Raw genomic sequence first — 24,657 nt, forward strand, 5'->3', positions numbered from 1 at the left:
ATCATTTATGCGTCATGACGCACGACCCGCGCATCGTGATGCGCGCACGGTGTGCATTAAGCGCGCATGGTGCATGGTGACGTAGGCAGTGACGCGCAGTTGCGCGCAGAGTCCCAGGATTTTGGGATTCACAAAATCTTGCGCGCCACCTGCGTGACACGCAAATGACGCCCAAGTAGGACAGGCCCTTCACTTTCCTTCGAGATTTCCATATTTGCAGTTTTCTCTAAGCGCCAATCTTTGATGTAAGAGAGACACAAGGAACATCAGATGTTGGAATCCAGAGCAAAGCACAAAGTGCTGGAGTAATTCAGCGGGGTTGGCAATATCTGTGGAGGGAATGGACAGGCGATGTTTTGGGTTGAAACCCTTCTTCAGGCTGATTGTAGGAGTGGGAGGAGAAAGCAGGAAATGATTGGTAGGTGCAAATGCTGAGGAAACACACGTGTTTGTAGTCACTCCTGGGTCAGAACATGGTTAAAGAGCAGGAGAGCTTGAATCACAGAGAGGGAGCAAAAAGAGAGGGTCTCACAAAACTCCCGGGGGCAGGCATGATGGCACAGCGGTAGAGTTGCTGCCTTACAGCGCCGTATTTGATCCTGAGCACGGGTGCAGTCTGTACGGAGTTTGTACGCTCTCCCTGTGACCCCGTGGGTTTTCTCCGGGTGCTCCGGTTTCCTCCCGCACTCCAAAGGTGTTCAGCTTTGTAGGTTAATTGGCTTTGGTAAAGATTGTAAATTGTCCCTCGTGTGTAGGATGGTGCTAGTGTACGGGGATCGCTGGTCAGTGGGCCGAAGGGCCTGTTTCTGCGCTGTATCTCTAAACTAAACTGAACTAAACAAAGCTCCCGTCAGAGAGAGGAGGAGAACTTTAAAATAGCAAAGCGAGACATAAAAAGCTGGATTAACTCAGTGGGTCAGAGCAACTTTGGAGAAAAGGACTTATTCTCCAGAGATGCTGTCTGATCTGCTGAGTTACTCTAGCTTTTTGCGTCTATCTTCGGTTTAAACCAGCATCTGCAGTTACTTCCTACAAACATCAAATAGCTGTACATTGAGGAGGTTTTGCAGTGAAGCAGTAAGATGGAGACATGAGGAACTCCAGATACTGGAATTGATGGATGGAGACACCACAAAAACAGGCCCTTTGGCCCATCGAGTCCACGCTGACCATGGACCACTTGTTCACACTAGCTCTATGTTTTCACCCTTTTCCATCCACTCCCTGCACCTTAGGGGTAATTTACAGAGGTTAATTACAAACCTGCACGTCTTTGAGATCTGGGAGGAAACCGGAACATCCGGAGGAAACTCAGGCGGTCAGAGGGAGAACGTGCAAACTCCACACAGACAGCAGCCGAGCTCACGATCAAACCCGGGTCAATGGCGCTGTAAAGGGCCTGTCCCACTTAGGCGACTTTTCAGGCGACTGCCAGGGACTAGTTTTAATGGAATTCACCAACGACACCTGGCGACAACCTACGACAGCAAAAATTGTCGCCACTGTCGCTGAAAACTTTGCGGCAGTCGCCAGTAGTCACCCAAAAAATCGCCTAAGTGGGACAGGCCCTTAAAGCAGCAGCTCTGCCAGTTGTGCCACCATAGAATCATTTATGTAAACCCTTTGTAACTACAGCACATGATTGCAGATTCTCAGTCCTGTCTTCATTAAGCCTACATTCAGTAAAACAGTTATAATGGGTGACTTCAATCTACATATAGATTGGGTGAATCAAATTGGCAAGGGTGCTGAAGAAGAGGATTTCTTGGAATGTATGCGGGATAGGTTTCTAAACCAACATGTAGAGGAACCAACAAGAGAGCAGGCTATTCTAGATTGGGTATTGATTAATGAGGAAGGGTTAGTTAGCAGTCTTATTGTGCGTGGCCCCTTGGGCAAGAGTGACCATAATATGGTTGAGTTCTCCATTAGGATGGAGAGTGACATTGTTAAGTCAGAAACAAGGGTCCCTAACTTTGAGGGTATGAGACGTGAATTGGCCAAGATAGACTGGCAATTGATTCTTAATGGGTTGACGGTGGATATGCAATGGAAGGCATTCAAAGACTGCATGGATGAACTACAACAATTGTTCATCCCAGTTTGGCAAAAAAATGAATCAGGGAAGGTAGTGCATCCGTGGATAACAAGGGAAATCAGGGATAGTATCAAAACAAAAGATGAAGCGTACAAATTAGCCAGAAAAAGCAGCCTACCAGAGGACTGGGAGAAATTCAGTCCAGCAGAGGAGGACAAAGGGCTTAATTAGGAAAGGGAAAATAGATTATGAAAGAAAGCTGGCAGGGAACATAAAAACTGACTGCAAAAGCTTTTATAGATATGTGAAGAGAAAAAGATTAGTTAAAACAAATGTAGGTCCCTTGCAGTCAGAAACAGGTGAATTGATCATGGGGAACAAGGACATGGCAGACCAATTGAATAACTAATTTGGTTCTGTCTTCACTAAGGAAGACATAAATAATCTGCCGGAAATAGCAGGGGACTGGGGGTCAAATGAGATGGAGGAACTGAGTGAAATCCAGGTTAGCTGGGAAGTGGTGTTAGGTAAATTGAATGGATTAAAGGCCGATAAATCCCCAGGGCCAGATAGGCTGCATCCCAGGGTACTTAAGGAAGTAGCCCCAGAAATAGTAGATGCATGAGTGATAATTTTTCAAACCTCTTTAGATTCTGGAGTAGTTCCTGAGGATTGGAGGGTAGCTAATGTAACCCCACTTTTTAAAAAGGGAGGGAGAGAGAAAACGAGGAATTACAGACCAGTTAGTCTAACGTCGGTAGTGGGGAAACTGCTAGAATCAGTTATTAAAGATGGGATAGCAGCACATTTGGAAAGTGGTGAAATCATTGGACAAAGTCAGCATTGATTTATGAAAGGTAAATCATGTCTGACGAATCTTATATAATTTTTCGAGGATGTAACTAGTATAGTGAATAAGGGAGAACCAGTGGATGTGTTATATCTGGACTTTCAGAAGGCTTTCGACAAGGTCCCACATAAGAGATTAGTATACAAACTTAAAGCACACGGCATTGGGGGTTCAGTATTGATGTGGATAGAGAACTGGCTGGCAGACAGAAAGCAAAGAGTAGGAGTAAACGGGTCCTTTTCACTAAGGCAGGCAGTGACTAGTGGGGTACCGCAAGGCTCAGTGCTGGGACCCCAGCTATTTACGATATATATTAATGATTTGGACGAGGGAATTGAATGCAACATCTCCAAGTTTACGGATGACACGAAGCTGGGGGGCAGTGTTAGCTGTGAGGAGGATGCTAGGAGGCTGCAAGGTGACTTGGATAGGCTGGGTGAGTGGGCAAATGCATGGCAGATGCAGTATAATGTGGATAAATGTGAGGTTATCCACTTTGGTGGCAAAAACAGGAAAGTAGACTATTATCTGAATGGTGGCCGATTAGGAAAGGGGGAGATGCAACGAGACCTGGGTGTCATGGTACACCAGTCATTAAAAGTAGGCATGCAGGTGCAGCAGGCAGTGAAGAAGGCGAATGGTATGTTAGCATTCATAGCAAAAGGATTTGAGTATAGGAGCAGGGAGGTTCTACTGCAGTTGTACAGGGTCTTGGTGAGACCACACCTGGAGTATTGCGTACAGTTTTGGTCTCCTAATCTGAGGAAAGACATTCTTGCCATAGAGGGAGTACAGAAAAGGTTCACCAGACTGATTCCTGGGATGTCAGGACTTTCATATGAAGAAAGACTGGATAGACTCGGTTTGTACTCGCTAGAATTTAGAAGATTGAGGGGGGATCTTATAGAAACTTACAAAATTCTTAAGGGGTTGGACAGGCTAGATGCAGGAAGATTGTTTCCGATGTTGGGGAAGTCCAGAACAAGGGGTCACAGTTTAAGGATAAGGGGGAAATCTTTTAGGACCGAGATGAGGAAAACATTTTTCACACAGAGAGTGGTGAATCGCTGGAATTCTCTGCCGCAGAAGGTAGTTGAGGCCAGTTCGTTGGCTATATTTAAGAGGGAGTTAGATGTGGGCCTTGTGGCTAAAGGGATCAGGGGGTATGGAGAGAAGGCAGGTACAGGATACTGAGTTGGATTATCAGCCATGATCATATTGAATGGCGGTGCAGGCTCGAAGGGCCGAATGGCCTACTCCTGCACCTATTTTCTATGTTTCTATTCCTTCACTGCTGTGACCTTGAAACTGTGGAATTTTCAATCTCGAACATAAAATAATCTGTGTGCACATCACTTCATCCAGTGCCCTGGCAATCTAATGCACTCCATCACAATGTTGCAAGATGCAACTTCTGCCTCTCTCTCAGCAAGCCATTCTGCAGTGGCCTCCTAACCCCTGACATTTTGAAATAAAAAGATTATCAACAATGATTGATGCCCGTATATAAAAAATCGAATAGCAAAACAAAACTGGGGCTGCAGGATTCAGAAATAAATGCTGGGAGAGTTGCTGCCTCACAGCGTCAGAGACCCGAGTTCGATCCTGACCTCAGGTCAGAAATAAATGCCAAGAATGCTGGAAAGAGTTGGCAAGTCAGGCGGCATCCGGAGAGAGGGTGAAAAGTGTGCTCCTCTCTCCATGGAGGCTGTCCGACCTGCCAATTCTTGCAGGAACCAAAAAAAGGGAAATATAATACAAAATAGACAGAAATATCTGCACACTGTGAATGGTTCAATAGTCTTTCCGCTGGCTGGATAGCATGCAACAAAAGCTTTTCACTATACCTCGGTACATGTGACAATAAACATGTGACAATGAACCGAACTGAGCTTGCAAGTAGTGGTGGGGGATAAAGTGGGGTCATGATAGTAATGATGAATGTAGAAATGGTAAGGAAAACCAAAATGTACTACACATTTTCACAGGACGTACAGCTGAACAGCGGATAAGGAAGTTAGGCATCAATGTCCAGTAGATGATGATGTCACTTAACCTGGGGATGCTATTACAGACTGTTTCCTATGCCTGTGAACAGCATGAGTTATTGTAGAGATAGAACGGTGATACAGCTGAAGAGCTGCCTCACAGCACCAGATATCCGGATTCCATCTTGACTATGGATGCTGTCTGTGCAGAGTTTGCACGTTCTCTGTCTGACCACGTGGGTTTCCTCCGGGTGCTCTGGTTCTCTCCCACATCCCAAAGACGTGCGGGTTTGCAGGTTGATGGGCCGCATTATAATTGTGTAGTGTGTAAGGCCCAGTGTGTAAAGGGCTGTCCCACTCTACGAGGTAATTCAAGAATTCTCCCGAGTTTCCCATGATTCGAACTCGGAGAATTACGGTAATAGCCGCTCGTAGGTACTCGGGGCTCTCGTGGACATTGTTCACAGTGCTGAAAAAACTTCACCAGTTACCGCGTCTCCCAAGTACCTGCCGTTAGCATTACGAGCCGCTACGGGACATCCACGAACTCCGACGTAGCTGCTACGGACATTCTACGTACTTACCACGAGTTTGATTTTTTTTTAAACTCGGGAGAGCTCTTGAATTACCTTGTACAGAGGGACAGGCCCTTAAGGAGTAGATGAGAAAGTAGGATAACTTAGAAGTAATGTGAATAGGTGATCGATGGTCGGCATCAACTTGGTTTCTATGCTGTATCTCTAAACTAAACTTTACTGTAATGGAGACTTCACTTGAAAAGTCATTTATTGACTTTGCACATCTTTGAAATGTTACGAAAGCACGAGGAAAATGGAAGTTTGTACACTTGTTATTGTTTCAGCTTCAAGTATTGGGAGAGAATGACTCATGGCCCTCTAATTGCTTGCTTACAATCTGCACCAGTTCGGTCAGCATCTATTGCCTGGAATGGAGAAACAAACCAGACCTCCTCAAGAGCATCTGCAATTGTCATTTACTGTTCAATTTCCTTTTAAATTGCTTTGCACTGTCTGGCTTGGCACTGCAGACTATACGGAAAACTCATGTCTCCCTCTGGGTAAATAGGGCACAAGGCAAAATGAAGGTCATTAGACAATAGACAATAGGTGCAGGAGGAGGCCATTCGATCCTTCGAGCCAGCACCGCCATTCAATGTGATCATGGCTGATCATCCCCAATCAGTACCTCATTCTTACCTCCTCCCCATATCCCCTGGCTCTGCTATCTCTAAGAGCCCTATCTAGCTCTCTCTTGAAAGTATCCAGAGAACCGCCCTCCACCACCCTCTGAGGCAGAGAATTCCACAGACTCACAACTCTCTGTGTGAAAAAGTGTTTCCTCGTCTCCGTTCTAAATGGCTTACCACTTATTCTTAAACTGTGGCCCCTGGTTCTGGACTCCCCCAACATTGGGAACATGTTCCTGCCTCTAGCATGTCCAAACCCTTAATAATCTTATGTTTCAATAAGATCCCCCTCTCGTCCTTCTAAATGTCAGGGCAACAAATGATGAGGCTATCATCTTTCCGCTATCTGACTCACCCCTGCTAAATCGGGGCTGGAAGGTGCAGAATAGATTGTAATTCTCCCACTGCTAAATGTTTCTTCCATTCTACCATTTAGTGAGCTAATTATCAGTTTCAAAGGATTAGAAGGATGACAGGTCCCATAACCCGGGCACATCAATGTCTTATTGTCCCTTTGTTCTTTCAGTAGGACCCAGCAAAGCGGTCAAAAAATGATTGAATTTAATGAAGATATTCCACAGAGTCCTTGTTCAGACATTACTGCACTCTAGTGTTGCAACAACCAACCTTTAAGATGTGATAATTGTAGTAAGACTTTGGAGTTCTACTTTGAAAGCCTGGTAATGCTATGACCTTAAACTGTTTTCTTCTCTCTGACCCCCGGTCTCCCGTCGTTCTCGGTTGGTTTTATCTTTAAGTCAGCATTTTTACTTAGTTTCCTTGCTCCAAATTATGAATTCCAGAAATGTCTTTGTTAAACTTGGAAACAAACCTTTGTTGAAAAATAGTCATGCAGCATGGAAACAGGCCCTTCCATCCAACTGACCATGCTGACAAAGGTGCCCCATCTCAGGTAGTCCCACCTGCCCATGTATGGTCTTAGCTCTCCAAAGCTTACATAGATACACAATGCTGGAGTTACTCAACGGGACAGGCAGCATCTCTAGAGAAAATGGATAGGTTTTGTTTTGGGTTGGAACCCTTCTTCAGATTGAGTATTGTGTTTAGTTTTGGGCACCATGTTATAGGAAATACGTTTGTCGAGCTGGAAAAGGTGCAGAGAAGATTTATGAGGATGTTGCCAGGCACTGAGGGCCTGAGCTATAGGGAGAGCTTGAGCAAACTAGGAGGATGAGGGGTGATCTCAGAGGTTTCAAAGGTCTTTTCATTGTCACATTTACCAATTAAGGTAGAGTGATATGCAATTTACCATGCAGCCATACTAAAAAAAGCAACAAGACACACAACTACATAAAAGTTAACATAAACATCCACCACACCGGATTCCCCACATTCCCCACTGTGATGGAAGGCAATAAAGTCTAATCTTCTTCCCTCTTTAATCTCCCGTGGTCGGGGCAATCGGGCCATCCGTCGGGGCGATTGAAGCTCCCACAGCCGGCGATCGAAGCCCCCGCATCGGGGCGGGCGAAGCTCCTGCGGCTAAGAGCTCCTGAAGTCTCTAACCCGGGGCCACGAGCTCCACGATGTTTAGTCCGTAGTCTCCTGTGGTTGGAGCTCCCGAAGTCGGTCTCCAGCAGAGGTCGCCAACTCCACGATGTTAGGCAGGACGGAGATACGATACAGAAAAAAATGGCATCTCCGTCGAGGTAAGAGATTTTAAAAAAAATCATTTCACCCACATAAAGCAAGCTAAAGAACACTAAAACATACATTTAGCACATACTATAAAACACCAAAGAAGGAATGGACGAGACAGACTGTTGGCGAGGCAGCCATTGCTGGCGCCACCTAGTGGTTTACCATCTTATAGAGATGTACCGAATTATAAGAGGAATAGATCGGGTAAATGAACAATCTCTTGCCAAGAGTAGGTGAATCGAGAACCAGAGGACATAGGTTTAACGTGAGGGAGGAAAGATTTAATAGGAACCTAAGGGTTGACTTATTTACACAAAGGGTGGTAGTTGTGCGGAACGAGCTGCTGGAGGAGGTAGTTGTGGCAGGGACTATTGCAACATTTAGGAAACATTTAAGTTAAAAGGATAGGACAGGTTTAGAGGAATTATAGGACAAATGCAAGAAGGTGGATCTAGTGTAGATGGGACATGTTGGTCGGAATGGGCAAGTTGGGCTGAAGGGCCTGTTTCTGTGCTGTATAACTCTATGACTATGACTCTCTTTGGTATAAACCAGCATCTGCAGTTCATTTTTATTATATGCCCTCTAAACCGTTCCTATCTATGTACTTGTCCATGTACATTTTAAATACTGTTGTAGTACCTGCCTCGACTACATCCTCTGGTAACTCAAGGAACAAACCCTCATTGTCCTCCTGGGCACATTGAAAGCTCTAGGGCTTGGTGCTGAATTCTCCAACTTTTGATAACTTGCTCTCTCTTTCTGATTGTATCAGAAATGGAGACTTGTGCATGTCACCCCGTTTATTTGTACATTCGGTCCTATCTCCATAGACCAGACTACACAATGTCAACATGACTTCACAACATTGACAACAGTGCACAGACAATGGAACTTCACTGTCCTTTCAATGGATGTCCATCATTTCACCCTGTTATCAACAGCCCCCATCTATCATCCTCCCCCGCTATTTCTGTGACTCAGACCAACTTTATATTCTGCGTGGGCAGCTTATAATCCATGGGTCTGAACATTGAATACTCCAATTTCAAGTAATACCTCTTCTTGTCCCCTCTGTTTTCCTGAACCCCCTCTCCACCTCTGAGTGCACACTTGTCCAAACATCTCCCACCCCCATAGTCACCCTGCCCTTATCCCTTTATCTGCACACTCATCTCCCATCCCCTAATGCCCCTTTACCCTTGTATTCCTCTATCCCCCATTCCCTCATTCCCCACCACACTATCCCTTCCCACCCATATCCCTCCCTCCGGCTTTACATTTCACTCTTCCTCTTCTCTCCTTATCGAACATCCTTTTCACCTCTAGCCTTTGTTAATTCAACAATCTGCCTATCAACCACAACCCGCCCCCACTCCCAACCCTATCCACCTACCACTTGCTGGAGTGCTAGAGTAACTCAGCAGGTCAGGCAGCATCTCAGGAGGTGACCTTTCAGGTCGGGACCCTTCTTCAGACAAATTGTGTGGAGGAGGAGAGACAGCTGGAAGAGAGGGGGGGCAGGACAAAGCCTGGTTGGGGCCCTTCTTCAGATTGATACCCGGCCCTAAATGTTGTCTGTCCAGTCACTACATAGATGCTTCCAGAACCTGAGTTCCTCAGTTATTCAGTTAAAGAAGAGGATTTAACAGGAAGAACAATATCTGAAGGGGCAGTTTTCCAGGACAATGATGTTTGAGTCAGCATGGCAGCGCAGTTCTGGAGTTGCTGCCTTATAGCGCCAGAGACCCGGCTTCGATCTGGACTACAGTTGTTGTCTGTATGGAGTTTGTACGTTCTCTCTGTGACTGCGTGGGTTTTCTCCAGGTGCTTCGATTTCCTCCCACAGACGTGCAAGTTTTAGGTTAATTGGCTTTGGTAAAAATGTAAATTGCCCCCAGTGTGTGGGATAGTGCTAGTGATCCTGGTTGGTGCAGACTTGGTGGGCTGAAGGACCTGTTTCCACACTGTATCTCCAAAGTTTAAAGTTTAATTGGTGAGATCTGGCTGGTATTCTTCAGAATAGAGGAAGCTGGAAGAAAATGTAATTCAAATGCAAAAACTCTGATTATCCTAGATGGAAAAGATAGAAAGAACCGCTATTCCTTGGTAAGCTGGTGCAAAAATAAAGAGCATACATTTAAAGCAATAGCAGAAAGATTAGGGAAAAGCTAACTGTTTATCCCACCTAAACCCACTGTCTGAAGATATGTGAAAGGCAAATACACACATCATGATGTTCAACAATTAATCTATCCCTTCCAAGCTTGAGAAACAAGGAGAGGGATTACTATGAAAGGTTCTTTTGGCTGAATTGGAGTCATAGAATCATCACAGCGTGGAATCAAGCCCTTCGGCCCAACTTCCCCACACTGACCACCGTCCTATCTACACTTGTCCCACCTGCCTGCGTTTGGCCCATATCCCTCGAAACCTATTGTATACATGTACCTGCCTAATGGGCCTGTCCCACTTAGGTGACTTTTTAGGCGACTACAGGAGACTATGCGGTCGCCACATGTTCGCGGGTGGTTGCCAGGGAGTCGCCTTCATGGTCGTGAATAGTGCCCTCAGACTCGTAACAAGTCTTAACTGCATTCTGGTCGCCGCTAATTTTTCAACATGTTTCTTAAACATTGCGATAGTACCTGCCTCAACTACCTCCGAGACGGACTCCTTCTTCTGTGCTCTCAATTTTCACAAGTATAATTCCAATAATGTACGTTGTCGTAGGTTGTTGCCGTTGGTGACCGGTGAATTTCATTGGCTCATTGGGGAAAAAAAGGTAAACAGTAGTTTTCAGAACCAAGGATAACCGACCGGTAATGTTAATGTCCGCCGAGCTTCACAGCTGTGTATCTCTGGCTTCTAAAACGATGTCTTCACTTCTTCTCCCCACCCTGTCTTCACCTTCTCCCCCCTTCACTCCCCTCCCCCCCCCATTATCCCCCCTCTTTTAAAGGACATATGTGACCCTTCCCGTACACTGCGCTTTCACTATCTTAATTACAGCGCCAACCTTCCTGTTCATTGCGGTGTGTGTCTGTATCACATTGGCTTTGCACCGTGTGAATTTCACTCAGACAGCACTTTCCCTGCTTGCCCTGTCCCCCGCCTGCATAACTGGCTGGTGAAGGAAGCGATGTGTGTGTGTGTGTGTGTGTTCCACTCTTGACAGTCGCCTGAAAACTCACCTAAGTGGGACAGGCCCATAAATGTATTTTAAACATTGCGATAGTACCTGCCTCAACTACCTCCAAGACGGACTCCTTCTTCTGTGCTCTCAATTTTCACAAGTATAATTCCAATAATGTGCCAAGTTGCTGTGTCAGTGTGAAATGTATTATTATATCACTCAGAGCTGCTATACTGCTCTAATTAGTTTAAAAACATCAACACCTTATAATATCAACAACAAATATATATAGCACCTTGTAAAATGTTGTACAATTGCCTTTGCTGCATTTTCAAGGAAGCAGAGTTTAGCGCAGGGTCTGAAATTCCAATTTTGACAAGTTGACATACAGTCTAGCATTTCATTATCACTTTGTTGTTGAGAAATGTTCATCTCTGTGTCCCAGAGGGTTACACTTTCTACTCTGTGTTTTATTATATAAATAGGAATTATGTAAATGTGACAAGAATAACATTTATTCCACATATTAATGGTCTTCCCTTTATCAGACAGGTTAAGTGTCTTAAAATCCTTTCATGCTTCAAGCACTAACAAAACTGGAGGGCTGTTAATGTGAATTGCTAATGTTCGAAAGAAAAAAATAGAGAAAAAGTCAATATTTTAATAGGGCCTTATGGAAGGCAACGTTGATAGATTGTTATTTAAAACACGTTTGCTGCTTGTAAAAGTACACTTCAAAGCATCAAGAATCTACACATCAGGGACAGATTACTTTTTACTTTGTATCTGTTTTTTGGATGTATTTGAGAACAAAGACAAATGGAATGTCATCTATAAAGTTCCACCAAAGTTGCAGTGAAATTATTTTGCTTTGCAAACTGATCACAGCGTTGAAATTGGCTTTTTGCTGCAGAGAGCGTTGTCTTTGTTTTTGGTGTGTTTCACATAAACCTGCTCCACTCTTCATCCCAATTCATGTCGCAGGAAGCCAGAAGAGAATAATTTAAGCTGGCATCATGTTCAGAACATACTTTGTGGGCTGAAGGGCCTGTCGCTGTACTGTGCTGTTCTATGTTTTATGTATCACACTAGCCCAACGGACCCTTCTGGTTCTGATCTACCCATTGCCAGGCATAGACACAGTGCATTCCCCGAACTGTCCCCAAATTCTACCTCTGCTTCATTGACGACTGCATTGGTGCTACCTCCTGCACCCATGCAGAACTCACTGACTTCATCAACTTCACCACTAATTTCCATCCTGCACTCAAATTCACTTGGACCATCTCCGACATCTCCCTACTGTTTCTAGATCTCACCGTCTCCACCACAAGAAGCAGACCATTGACCGACATCTAATGCAAACCTACTGACTCCCATAGCTATCTTGACTACACTTCTTCCCATGCTGCTTCCTGTAAAGACTCTAATGAACCGGCACCTCCACGATGAGACCCTTACCCTGACCAGCCCGCCGGTCTTCCCTCACGCTCCACGAACGGCACTCCAGCGATTCCTCTGCCGGTGCCAGCGCCATCCCTGCTTTCCCTGGTGCCCCCATCTCCACCGGTGTCTTCTCCTCCGCATTCACCCGATAAGGGACTTGCTCCCTCACAGAAGGATGAGGTGCATGAGGGGTACTACCGTACACGTGCAGGTCGTGTCTGCAAGCCAAACCCACTGATTGGAAAATTCACCGGCTATACTTGAAATGTGCATGACCCGTCTCGTTTTATGTGCTCACATATGCACAAGCATGTACATGTAAAATAAGAAATGCCCCCACCTTATACTCCACTAACCACTCTGTACATGTATTGCTTCTTTAAGAGGAAGGATGTAGATTAATCCTTGTTAACCCATGCCATTTATAATCTCAACTACACATATATGCATGCCACCCTTTACATGGTATTACGGGACTACACGGTTTTCAACTAGCAAGGTCAGCCAGCTCTCACAAGCCACGCCAAGCTGGATATGAATGGCTGGTAGTTTAAATGTCCCGGATTACTTATGGAATAAAGATTAATCTTTCACCATGTATGTTGTTGTGGATCATTCACAAACAATCCCCCTGCTCCCAATTCCTCCGTCTACGCCGCATCTGCGCCCAGGATGAGGTGTTCCATAACAGGGCATCGGAGATGTCCTCATTCTTTAGGAAATGGGGGTTCCCCTCTTCCATTGTAGATGAGGCTCTCACTAAGGTTTCCTCGTTATCCCGCAGCTCTGCTCTTGTTCCCCCTCCCCCCATTCGTACAAGGACAGAGTCCCCCTTGTCCTCACCTTCCACCCCATCAGCCATCGCATACAGCATATAATCTTCCAACATTTTTGCCACATCCAACGGGATCCCACCGCTGGCCACATCTTCCCATCTCCTTCTCTTTCTGGTTTCCGCAGAGACCGTTCCCTCCGCAACTCCCTGGTCAATTCATCCCTCCCACCCAAACCACTCCCTCCCCAGGCACTTTCCCTTGCAACCACAGGAGATGCAACATCTGTCCCTTTACCTTCCCCCTCGACTCCATCCAAGGACCCAAACAGTCTTTCCAGGTGAGGCAGAGGTTCACTTGCACCTCCTCCAACCTCATCTACTGTAGTTGTTCCAGGTGTCAACTTCTCTACATCGGTGAGACCAAGCACAGTCTCAGCGATCGTTTTGCTGAACACCTCTGCTGAGTCCGTCTTAACCTACCTGATCTCCCGGTGGCTCAGCACTTCAACTCCCCTCCCATTTCTGTCCTGGGCCTCCTCCATTGTCAGAGTGAGGCCCAGCACAAATTGGAGGAACAGCACCTCATATTTCACTTGGGTAATTTACACCCCAACGGTATGAACATTGACTTCTCTAACTTCAAGTAGCCCTTGCTTTCCCTCTCCATCCCCTCCCCCTTCCCAGTTCTCCCACCAGTCTTACTGTCTCTGACTACATTATATCTTTGTCCCGCCCCCTCCCCTGACATCAGTCTGAAGAAGGGTCTCGACCCGAAACGTCACCCATTCCTTCTCCCCAGAGATGCTGCCTGTCCCGCTGAGTTACTCTAGCATTTTGTGTCGACCATGCACACAGTATTCATTTTCAATTTTCTACTGTTGCAGAGCCTTCTGCTGTCTGGGCCTGAAACTCTGAATTTCCTTCACTAAAAGATTCATTTGTGGGTATTCTCTAGGTGCTCCGGTTTCCTCCAATGTTCCAAAGACGTACAGGTTTGTAGTTTAATTGGCTTTGGTAAGATTGTAAATTGTCCTTATTGTAGACAGTGCATGGGATTGGTGGTCGGCGCGGACCCTAACCTGGGGCCGGGACGCATAGGGGCCGGGACGCATGTCTGTGAGCGGATGGCGGGCCACGTCTATCACGTGTACGCATTCATCCCGCCCCCATCCCGTCCCGGATGGCAGGCATCAAATCACGTGTTCACAGAATGTAGACAAAAATACTGGAGAAACTCAGCTGTTGAGGCAGCCTCATGCAATCCTTGCATGTCTCACCCCCTGAGTTTCTCCAGCAGTTTTCCAGCATCTGCAGTTCTTTCTTAAACGTGTTCACAGAAGGTGCACGGCCGTGCCTGTGGCTTTGTGCAGGATGCGGTACAACCAGAGCTCAGCTGCAGCTCGGGGCCCTCGGCGGGCCGGATGATTACGGGGAAAAATATCTGCCTTGCGGGCCGGATGATATCGGGTTACGAGCCGCATTCGGCCCGGGGGCCGTCGGTTGCCGACGCCTGCTGTAGATGCTTGAATCTGGAGCAAACAAGAAAGTGCTGGAAGAACTCAGTGAGTTGAACAACAGCATTTTGGGTTGAGACAGGATGTTGACCAGAAATGTTGCCCTTGCCTCTGCCTCCACAGATGCTGCTTGACCCATTGAGTTTGGCCAGTAGTTTTTGCTTTGAATTCAGACTCTATGTTTCTCTATATGAGAATCACAATCCAGAGCTTTGTATACAGACTGCTTCTTTCATAAAATCTCTCCTAAAGTTCACTTGTTACAGTGGACATTTCTTTTCATGCAAAGCATTCCATAGCAACATTCATTGTATCAAGAGTCAAAATAGTTTAATTGCTGCCTGCACTGACTTGGAACAATGAAATTCTTCCTTGCAGCTGCATAATAGGTCTGTGAATGTAATGCACGTAGAAATATATAATAAAATGTGGATTAAAATATATAATATAAGATTGTGGATTATGGAGATGTCGGAGACCTTACATTTGGAAAGAACTAGACTTGTGTTAATTGACAAACAAGAATTATTTGCTAGAATATGGTCTCCAATTATTGATTTTCTGAAAGAGTAAAATGGTCAGGCACGGAAGCCTGACTGAAGCTTGAACCCAGGATTAGATGAATGTTTTATAATCTACGGACCTATCTCCAAAGTTGTATTATTGGTAATTTATTCTATTTTTTATGGTTTATTTTCTTCCTATCTATAAAAAATAAATAAACAAATAGAAGCAATTGATAAATGAGGACCCTAACTATTTGATAGTTGGGATCCCAACTATTAGCAATATGATAACAGTAATTGATAAACAAAATGTGTTTTGATTATGATATGTATATGCTTCTAATAAAAATATTATTTAAAAAAAAGAAATATATAATAAATAAAAAATCACTAGGTTAATAACCACAGCATTATTGCAAATCCCCAAAGTCCACAGTGCAGCCAGAGACAGTCCATAGAAGTTCATTGTTGAGGTTGGTGTTATGCAGTGTTCAAGAGCCTGATGGTTGTTGGGAAGAAGGTTTTTCTTGAACCTCATGGTCGCGGTTTCCACACTCCTGTACCTTCCTCCCGATGGCAGGAGTGAAATGAGAGAATGGTGAGTGCGATGTGAATCCGTATTGATATTGGCTGCCTTTTTGATTTATTTCAACTTATTATTATGCAACATTTTAGATAAAACGCATGAGTGAAATATTTTGTTCCAATCCCAGTCGTGAATGTACCAATTATATTCGAGGATCACTTCTCCTGGTCATCATTCATTCATTCCCAGAGATTAAAAAACATCTTTCTTGCCCAAAAATAGCTGTCAGTATTCAGTGACATTTATTGGCATGGATTTTCAGATCAGCACCAAATCAAAAGCTCAGTTGAATCTTATTCATCAACAAGGTTCAACATTGTAACAGCAAAAATAGTCTGTTGATACACATTTATAGTGAACCTGTCGAGGAAGGCAGTCATTGACAGTCATCTTTGCATATCCTCATTTTGACTTTTCAATTGTAAACTTCAAAATTCTTCCAATGTAATGTGAAACATACCAATTGACCTTGTTATGATGCCAGTCCTACGAATTCATCCACCTCTTGCCTTATTGACACAATTGTTAATTCCAAAGATGACAGTGACTTTTTAACAAATGAAAGTATATGGAGCAAGATTGCTTCTGGTGGCCTGAGTTGCTTTTGCTTCTTATATCGGATGTGTAACTGCGTCACTGACCAGGAGATTTTAACGAGAGATGTGTGGTCAACGTGTAAAACCGCAGGTCGTGGCTAAAATAGGGCATGTAAAATGCACCGAGATTTTATTCCTCTATCAGAATCCAATACTCAGCCTCCTCCTTCCCTCCACTCTGCACCTTCCCTTACCTTTCCTCTCGTCCCCTCCCATCCCGTTCTGCAACTCCCTATCCCTTGCACCGTCTCCAACCTTTCCCCATCTATCCTCTATCCAACCCTCTCCCTCTTCCTTTCTCCCCATCACTTCTGCCATTCCACATCCCTCATCCACCTCCCCTACTCTCGCATGCCATATAACCATATAACCATATAACAATTACAGCACGGAAACAGGCCATCTCGACCCTTCTAGTCCGTGCCGAACACATAATCTCCCCTAGTCCCATATACCTGCGCTCAGACCATAACCCTCCATTCCTTTCCCATCCATATAACTATGCCATCTCCCAATCCTCATTCATCTCCACTCCTCTCTTCCCAGCCCTCATTCATTTCTGCCTCCCCTCTTCCTCATTCCCCATTCCTTACCCCAGCTCTTCTCTCTTCCTCCTCCTCACTAAAACCCCCAGAAATAGCACCCGGCAATTTCTTGGAGTAGCAGATTCTGGAGAATGTACCAGAGAAGTACAATCTTCTGCTCTTTTCTTTCATCCTTTCATTGCCTTTTCTTCATCCAGTAGGGGAAGAGGGGAGAGGCTAATGAAGAGCGGGGAGGCTAATGAAGAGGGCAAAAGACTGATGAAGAAGATTCCACAATCTGAGGCCAAGGCAGCTGAGGGCATAATGATGAGTTGGTACAATGAAGGAAGGCAGCTGGAAGATGGGCTGGGCCAGAGATGGAGCAACATAGAATATGGTGATATGATATAAATTTAATTGGATGTTTCCTTGGGTTTTCATGCATTTTGAGCAGCTTTAGTTACAATTTTATTATCTGTGTCTGGAAGCAAATTTCCAAGATTTAGAGTTCTTTAAATTAACATAAAGGTAGAAGAATTGCAGGTGCATTGGTACAAAGTAGATTACCCATTGCGTTTTGCAGTGTCGGCAGTAACTCCTTCTATGTGTTGATATTAGTGGTAGCTGATCAGTAGGAGGCTTTGGAGTTTGTGGACTGATTGCTCTGTAAAGCCCCTGTCCCACTTAGGAAACCTGAACAGAAACCTCTGGAGACTTTGCGTCCCACCCAAGGTTTCCGGAGGTTGCAGGTCGTTGCCGGAGGTTGCAGGTAGTGGAAGCAGGTAGGGAGACTGACAAAAACCTCCAGGAACCTCCGGGAACCGCACGGAAACCTTGGGTGGGGCGCAAAGTCTCCAGAGGTTTCCGTTCAGGTTTCCTAAGTGGGACAGGGGCATAAGTAATTTAATGTTAGGGCAAACCAGGCATGTTCATTCATGCTGCCTCACTGTCAGTGTTTGGCTGCATTTAATGCAAAACTCCTCAACAGCTGCGACGGACTCAATCCACAATGTAACCATTAATCCGTAAAGATTTAACAGGAACCTGAGCGGCAACTCTTTCACTCAGAGAGCGTTGGGCATCTGGAATGAGCTGCCAGAGGAGACAGTTGAGGCATTTTAAAGACATTTGTATGGATACAGGCTTGTAAAGGTTTAGAAGGACATGGGTTAAACATGGACAAATGGGATAAACTTAGATGGGCCATCTTTGTTGTCATGAACAAGTTGGGATGAAGAGCTTGTTCCATGCTCTATGCTTTTATGAGTTTTGGCTCAGGTTTAAAATTGTCACGTTTTGAGGTACAGTGAAAGGCTTTGTTTTGAAAACTGAGCAATCAAATCAGATAATGTTAAATATAGATACAATCAAGCTAAACTCGATTACAAAATGTAGAGCGAAGGGGAAGATTCAGAGTGTAGAATATTATTCTCAGCATTGTAGTGCACCAGTTCCAGAGACAAAGTCCCATGTCCACAATGGGGTCGAGGTGAATTGGACTGTACCCTACCTTATGGAAGGACCGTTCAGAAGCCCAATAATGAATGAATGAACTTTATTGGCCAAGTATATACACATACAAGGAATTTGCCTTGGTGCTCCACTCGCAAGTAACAACATGACATACAGTAACAATTAAGAATGACACATAAAACATTAAACTGAGGGGATGAAGCTATTCCTTAGTCTGCTGGTGCATGCTTTTAAACCTATGTATCTTCTGTTGGATGGGAACAGGGAGAAGAAGGATTGACTAGGGTGGGGCAAGTCTTTGATTATGTGGAGTGCTTTTCTGAGGCAGCGTAAAGTGCAGATGGAGTCAATGGTGAGGAATCTAGTATGTGTGGTGGACATCTACCATTCTATGCAATTTCTTGTGGCCTTGGGCAGAATCGTTCCCAAACCAAGCTGTGATGCAACGGGCAGTATGTTTTCTACGGCACATCTATAGAGGTTGGTAAGAGTAATTGGAGACATGCCCAATTTCCTCAGTATCCGAAGGAAGTAGAGGCATTGGTGTATCTTCTCAGCTGTTGCATCAATTGGTTGGTCCACGGCATTGGCAATACTAATGTCAAGGAACCAGGGCCACACCCATTTCCATTTTGGCATTATTGGTGCAGATTGGGGTAAATATTTCACCATGCTTTCTGAAGTGGATATCTAGCTCCTTCATCTGGCGTACGTTGAGGAAGTGGTTGTTGCCTTTCCACGCTCTTTCTTTCCAAGCTCTCAATCTCCTTCTTGTGCTTTGCCTCATCATTGTTCGAGGTGTGATCTGCAAGCTTGGGATGGAAGTAAAGCATAATTGGACCACCATATTACTAAGTTCTCTATCTCCTTCCTGTACTTTGTCTTGTCTTTGTCCGTGATCCAATCCACCACAGTGGTGCCATCTGAAAACTTTTGGACGGAGTTAGAGCCAAATTTTCTGTACGTTTGTGTGACTCTAACCCTGATCTAAACTCTGTGTTGCAAATGATAGATATTATCTGAGATTAGTCACTGCTGCATAACCAAAGCCATGCACTTGCAGGCTCTACAGATGGGTCTTTGTTGGAATTTCAACGTATATTTGGTAGTGCACTAGACTTATGCCTGGATGTTCCCTGTTTCCACCAATCTTTCCACCACCACGCACAAGAAGCACAAGAAGCGACAAGACAGACTGCATTGTAAGCAGATGCCGAGAATGTGTTCAGCTCTGGCTGAACAACTTCTAATCTTGTGTGTGGACCCGATAAGAAAGAAGAAGATTATATGGAGACCCTCGGACTATCTTTGATCAGACTTTGAGGCTTTATCTTGCACTAAACATCATTTACATTATTACCTTCACCATGTATCTGTACCCTGTGGATGTCTCGATTGTAATCATGCATTGTCTTTCCACTGACTGGTTAGCACGCAACAAAAACTTCTACACTGTACCTCGATACACGTGACAATAAACTAAATGCAAACTCATATGTGAAGGTGGTGGAGGCAGGTTCGTTTTTATCATTTAAAAATAAATTGGATAGTTATATGGACGGGAAAGGAATGGAGGGTTATGGTCTGAGCGCAGGTATATGGGACTAGGGGAGAATACGTGTTCGGCACGGACTAGAAGGGTCGAGATGGCCTGTTTCCGTGCTGTAATTGTTATATGGTTATATGTTGTTGGCAGAAGTATTCACCGTGCTGTATGGCATTCCCTGAGCAAACTGTTTCAACACAATCTGTAACAAGCACAACATCTCCAAATGATTTTGAAACAAACTTGACACACAATGCTACCTTATCAAATTCTGCTGCTTTCAGGATTGTCACAAGTTGGGACTGGATTGTTATCCACCTGGGCTTTTATCATTTCAACAAGCTAATTTCTCTGGATTTTTGTCGGTAAATACACACCACATTCCTTTGATGATGGAGGTACTTTGAACAGTCGGCCTCGGGGTCCAGGCATGGTTACATCTGAATAGGTTGTTACACACTAAACAATACTGATTCTACCAATCGATTGCAGGGAGACAATATATTTCCAGCTCATCCTAAGTTATCAGAATGGAGATTCAGCAATTCTTGTGGCCTTTCCGGTCGATAAAAGGAGAGTGCCTCATTATTATTGACCTAGTTGTCAAGGAGTTATTACAGTTGAGTCAGGGTTTTGTTTTTACATTAAGGATACATTCCAAAACATTTTTTCTGATTTTTCTCTGATATTTTTCCTTGTTGTTTAATTTACTGAGTCAGCTCTTTGATGCTGTTGAGTGCTTTCCTGGAAACTCCTTATTTTAGTTTTGCCCTTCTCATCGTTCCCCTGCCCTTACTTTATTTCCAGTACTTATTTATTGCATGGGGATTTTGGTTCTACAAGCACAAACGATTTGGCGGCTTCTTACATTGCTCCATGCTGTGCTGAAGCGGTGTTGAGCAGCATTTGTTGATTAAAATGGGATTTGACCATTTGTGTGTTGGGACGTTTAAGGATGCTTGCATTCCAGTCTCTGGTACTGAGGCAACAGACGTTAGCACCGTCATGGAGTCATACAGCATGGAAACAAACCCTTTGTCCTAAACTCATCCTTGCTGACCAAGATGCCCATCTAAACTAGACCCATTTCACCTTGTTTTGGCCCATGTCTCTCTAAATCTTTCCTATCCAAGTACCTGTCTAAATTATTTTAACAAAAAAAGCTGGAGTAACTCTGCGGGTCAGACAGCATCTTTGGAGAGGCAGGTCTCAACCCATTGTGTCACCTATTCCTTTTCTCCAGAGATGCAGTCTGACCCACTGAGTTACTCCAGCTTTTCGTGTCCATCTTCGGTTTAAACCAGCTTCTGCCATTCCTTCCTACACTGTAAATTATTTTAAAGGTTATTGCTGTGCCTAACTCAACACTTTCTCTTGGCAGCTCATTCCATACACCCATCACATTATGTAATGAAGTTGGCCCCTCAAGTCCTTTTTAAATCTTTCCCCTCTCACTTTAAACATATGCTCTCTAGTTATGAATCTCCTTCCTGTGCATTCAACTTATCTATGCAACACTTGATTTAATATACTTCTGTAAGGTTCCCCATCAGTGTCCTTTATTGTAAGGAATAAAGTGCTAAACTGCCCGATGTCTCTATAACTCTGGCCCTCTAGTGCTGCCAATCTTCCTTGCCCTTTCTCCAGCTTAATAATGATCTTCCTAAAACAGTGTAACCACAACTGTACACAGTACTCCATGTGTGGCTTCACCAACATCTTGTACAATGCACCATATCATCCCAACTCTGGCACTACATTTCCTGACTGATAAAAGGCGATGTGCCAAATGTCACCTTTACCACCCTGTCTCCCGCTGATGCCATTTTCATGAAACCATGTACTTGTCCTCCTAGATCATTCTGTTCAACAACTTTCCCCTGTTGTTCACTGTGAACATGTTGTCCTGGTTTGACTTCCTACAATGCAACACCTTGCACTTATCAGAGTCAATGCCATTTGCCATTCTGTGCCCCACTTGCCCAGCTGATTAAGATCCCATTGTAATCGTTAATATCCTTCTTCACTGAAACCACGTTCTGGAAGCTTTCCAACTATGCCTTGTATGTTCTGATTTAAATAATTTATATAAATGATGAACAGCAATGGGCCCAGCACAAACCCTGTGGCACCTCACAAGTCTTAGGTCTCCAGCCCGAGAAACGCCCCTTCACCCCTTACCATCCCCCATATGGACTCTAAAACATAGGAGCTGAATACCTCGTCTTTGGTTCCTTAGCTTCTATGATCTTTTCTAAGGGAACTTTTCCAGTAGACAATAAACCTACCAGCATGCCATTGGGATGCGGGAATAAGCCAGAGGAAATCTACACATTCATGGGGCAAATGTGCAAACTCCATAAAGACAGCACCTGAGATCACCTCGGGCGGCACGGTGGCGCAGCGGTAGAGTTGCTGCCTTACAGCGCCTGCAGCGCCGGAGACCCGGGTTCCATCCCGACTACAGGTGCTGTCTGTATGAAGTTTGTACGTTCTTCCCGTGAGCTCGTAGGTTTTCTCAAGAGATCTTCGGTTTCCTCCCACACTCCAAAGACGTACAGGTTTCTATGTTAATACTCTTGGTGTATGTGTAAATTGTCCCAAGTGTGTGTCGGGTGGTGTTAATGTGCGGGGATCGCTGGTCGGTGCGGACTCGTTGGGCCAAAGGGCTTGTTTCCGCGCTGTATCTCTAAAGCTAAAACTAAACTAAAGGATTAAGTCTTGGTCATTCGTTCCTAACTCTAGGCAGCAGCAATAACTGCTCCACCATAGTGTAGCTCCAACTCCATTGAAATTCCCCAATGGCTTGACAGAGACCAAGGCCCATTTGTTATATGCGTAAGAAGGGGCTGATTTGGAGCGGGGAATATGGGCGGGCGGTACTACAGAGCTTTCCTGCGCTCTGAGCTCAGGGCTGTGCAAGCAACAACTGAACAGGCGACCTTCAATTTGTCAATTTTATTTTCAGCTTGTACACCGGGAACCTACAAGTCGTCGGCTCAAGAAAGCGAATGCTCCTGGTGCCCAGAGCACAGTTACACTGAGGAAGCAGCATCCATCCAGTGTTACTGTAAGGCTGATCACTACAAACTTCTCTCGGACCCTGCACCCGCTCCCTGCACCAGTAAGTCCAGCAATGATTATTATTTCTTGCTTATGTTGATATTAGATCAAAGGAGAAAATAACCACGAGGAGATTTCGCAGTGGAGCAGACACTTAACTACTTTTGATCCGAGGAATGATTGGGCATGATGAGCGCTTGACGGCACTGGGCCTATACTAGCTAAAGTTTAGAAGGATGAGCGGACACCTCATTGAAACTTACCGAATAGTGAAAGGTCTGGATAGAGTGGATAAGGAGAGGATGTTTCCACTAGTGGTAGAGTCTAAGACCAGAGGCCATAGCCTCATAATGAAAGGATGTACCTTTAGAAAGGAGATGGGGAAACAATTCAGTGGATACTTTTAAGGCAAAGATTGACAGAATCTTGATTAGTAAATGGGTTATGGAGAGAAGGCAGGAGAATGGGGTTAGGAGTGAAAGATAGTTTGGCCATGATTGAATGGGGGAGTAGAATGGTGATGGGACGAATGGCTAAAATCTGTTTCTATCTCTAAACTTATAAAACTCTGATCTTGGATGTGTATTTATTTGTGTGTGTGTGTTTGTGTGTGTGTGTTTGTGTGTAATCACATCTTCGCAAAAAAACGACGCAGTAACGGTAAAATGTTTACATATTCCGGTAGACATTTTTCCCGTGGATTCCAAAATCGCCTTATTTGAAAATGTCATGTTTTATTTCTCGAGTTATTACTAAAAAATTTCAAAAATTGGACAAAGCGTTGAAATAAAAACGACTGTCTTTCGCTGATGACGTCACAATGGTTCTGCTTGCTGCCGTCTTCCTCGCGCTGCGAGTGATATCACACCCCCCCCCCACCTCTCCCTCCTCCTCCCCACCTCTCCCTCCTGCCCCTTATTATTCAAAAGACGCAGAAAGAACGAGCAAGTCGGGCCCTGCACAGAAGCTGCCGAAACCGCAGTCGTTTGGTCGCCGGCCGCGCCCCCCTCGCTCAGGTCGGCGCATGGTGGGGAGGTTGCTGCTGCAGATTCCACCTGGGCTGGAGCAGATCCTGGAGCTGGAGTGAGGGAGCATTGCATTTGGGAACCAGCCCTGCGCTGTGACGCCGCGCGCCATCTCTCTGCGCCTCTGCCCTCTCTCCCACTTCCCTGGGCCTCTCTCCCACTCCCCCAGGACTCTCTCCCACCCCCCTCTCTCCTCCCCTCTCCCTCCCCCCCTCCTCTCTCCCCCCCTCCTCTCTCCCCCCCTCCTCTCTCCCACCTCTCTCCCTCCCCTCTCCCCACCCCCCTCTCTACCCCACGGCTTCTCTCCCATCCCGGCCTGTCTCACCTCTCCACCTCCCCCCCCCCTTCTTAAACATCGAACATTTCAAAATCCAGCGGCGACAAAAAAATGTAGCGACACTTGAGGAGACACCGCGCGTCAATACGTCCTCACGCCGCGACTTTTTCAGTGACCTGATACGTCAGTCAATGATACCGACAGTCGCCAAAAAAATCGCCAAGTGGGACAGGCCCTTAAAGATGACTCTCGACCAAAAATCAACCATCCATGTCCCCAGAGATGCTGCCTCACCCGTTGAGTTACTCCAGCATTTTGTGTGTTTTTTGTTAAATAGCATCTGCACTTCCTTGTGTCTCTAAATATATTTAAATGGTTCCGTAGTATAATTCTGTGATATTAGCATTTTGATGTACTTTTGCATGTGTGGTTGCATTGCCGGGAA

At 45.1% G+C, this 24,657-nt stretch overlaps 1 protein-coding gene across 1 annotated transcript in view; it reads left to right on the forward strand.

The window, feature by feature from the left end:
• epha10 (EPH receptor A10) overlaps positions 1–24,657 on the forward strand; it is a 497,371-nt gene that overhangs the window by 214,739 nt on the left and 257,975 nt on the right. Inside the window, exon 4 of the mRNA XM_033045476.1 lies at positions 22,816–22,971. Coding sequence (XP_032901367.1) covers positions 22,816–22,971 — 156 coding nt within the window. The remainder of the gene's footprint in view (positions 1–22,815; positions 22,972–24,657) is intronic.

Source organism: Amblyraja radiata, chromosome 27 (genome assembly GCF_010909765.2).
Source record: "Amblyraja radiata isolate CabotCenter1 chromosome 27, sAmbRad1.1.pri, whole genome shotgun sequence".
NCBI classification, from domain to species: Eukaryota; Metazoa; Chordata; class Chondrichthyes; order Rajiformes; family Rajidae; genus Amblyraja; species Amblyraja radiata.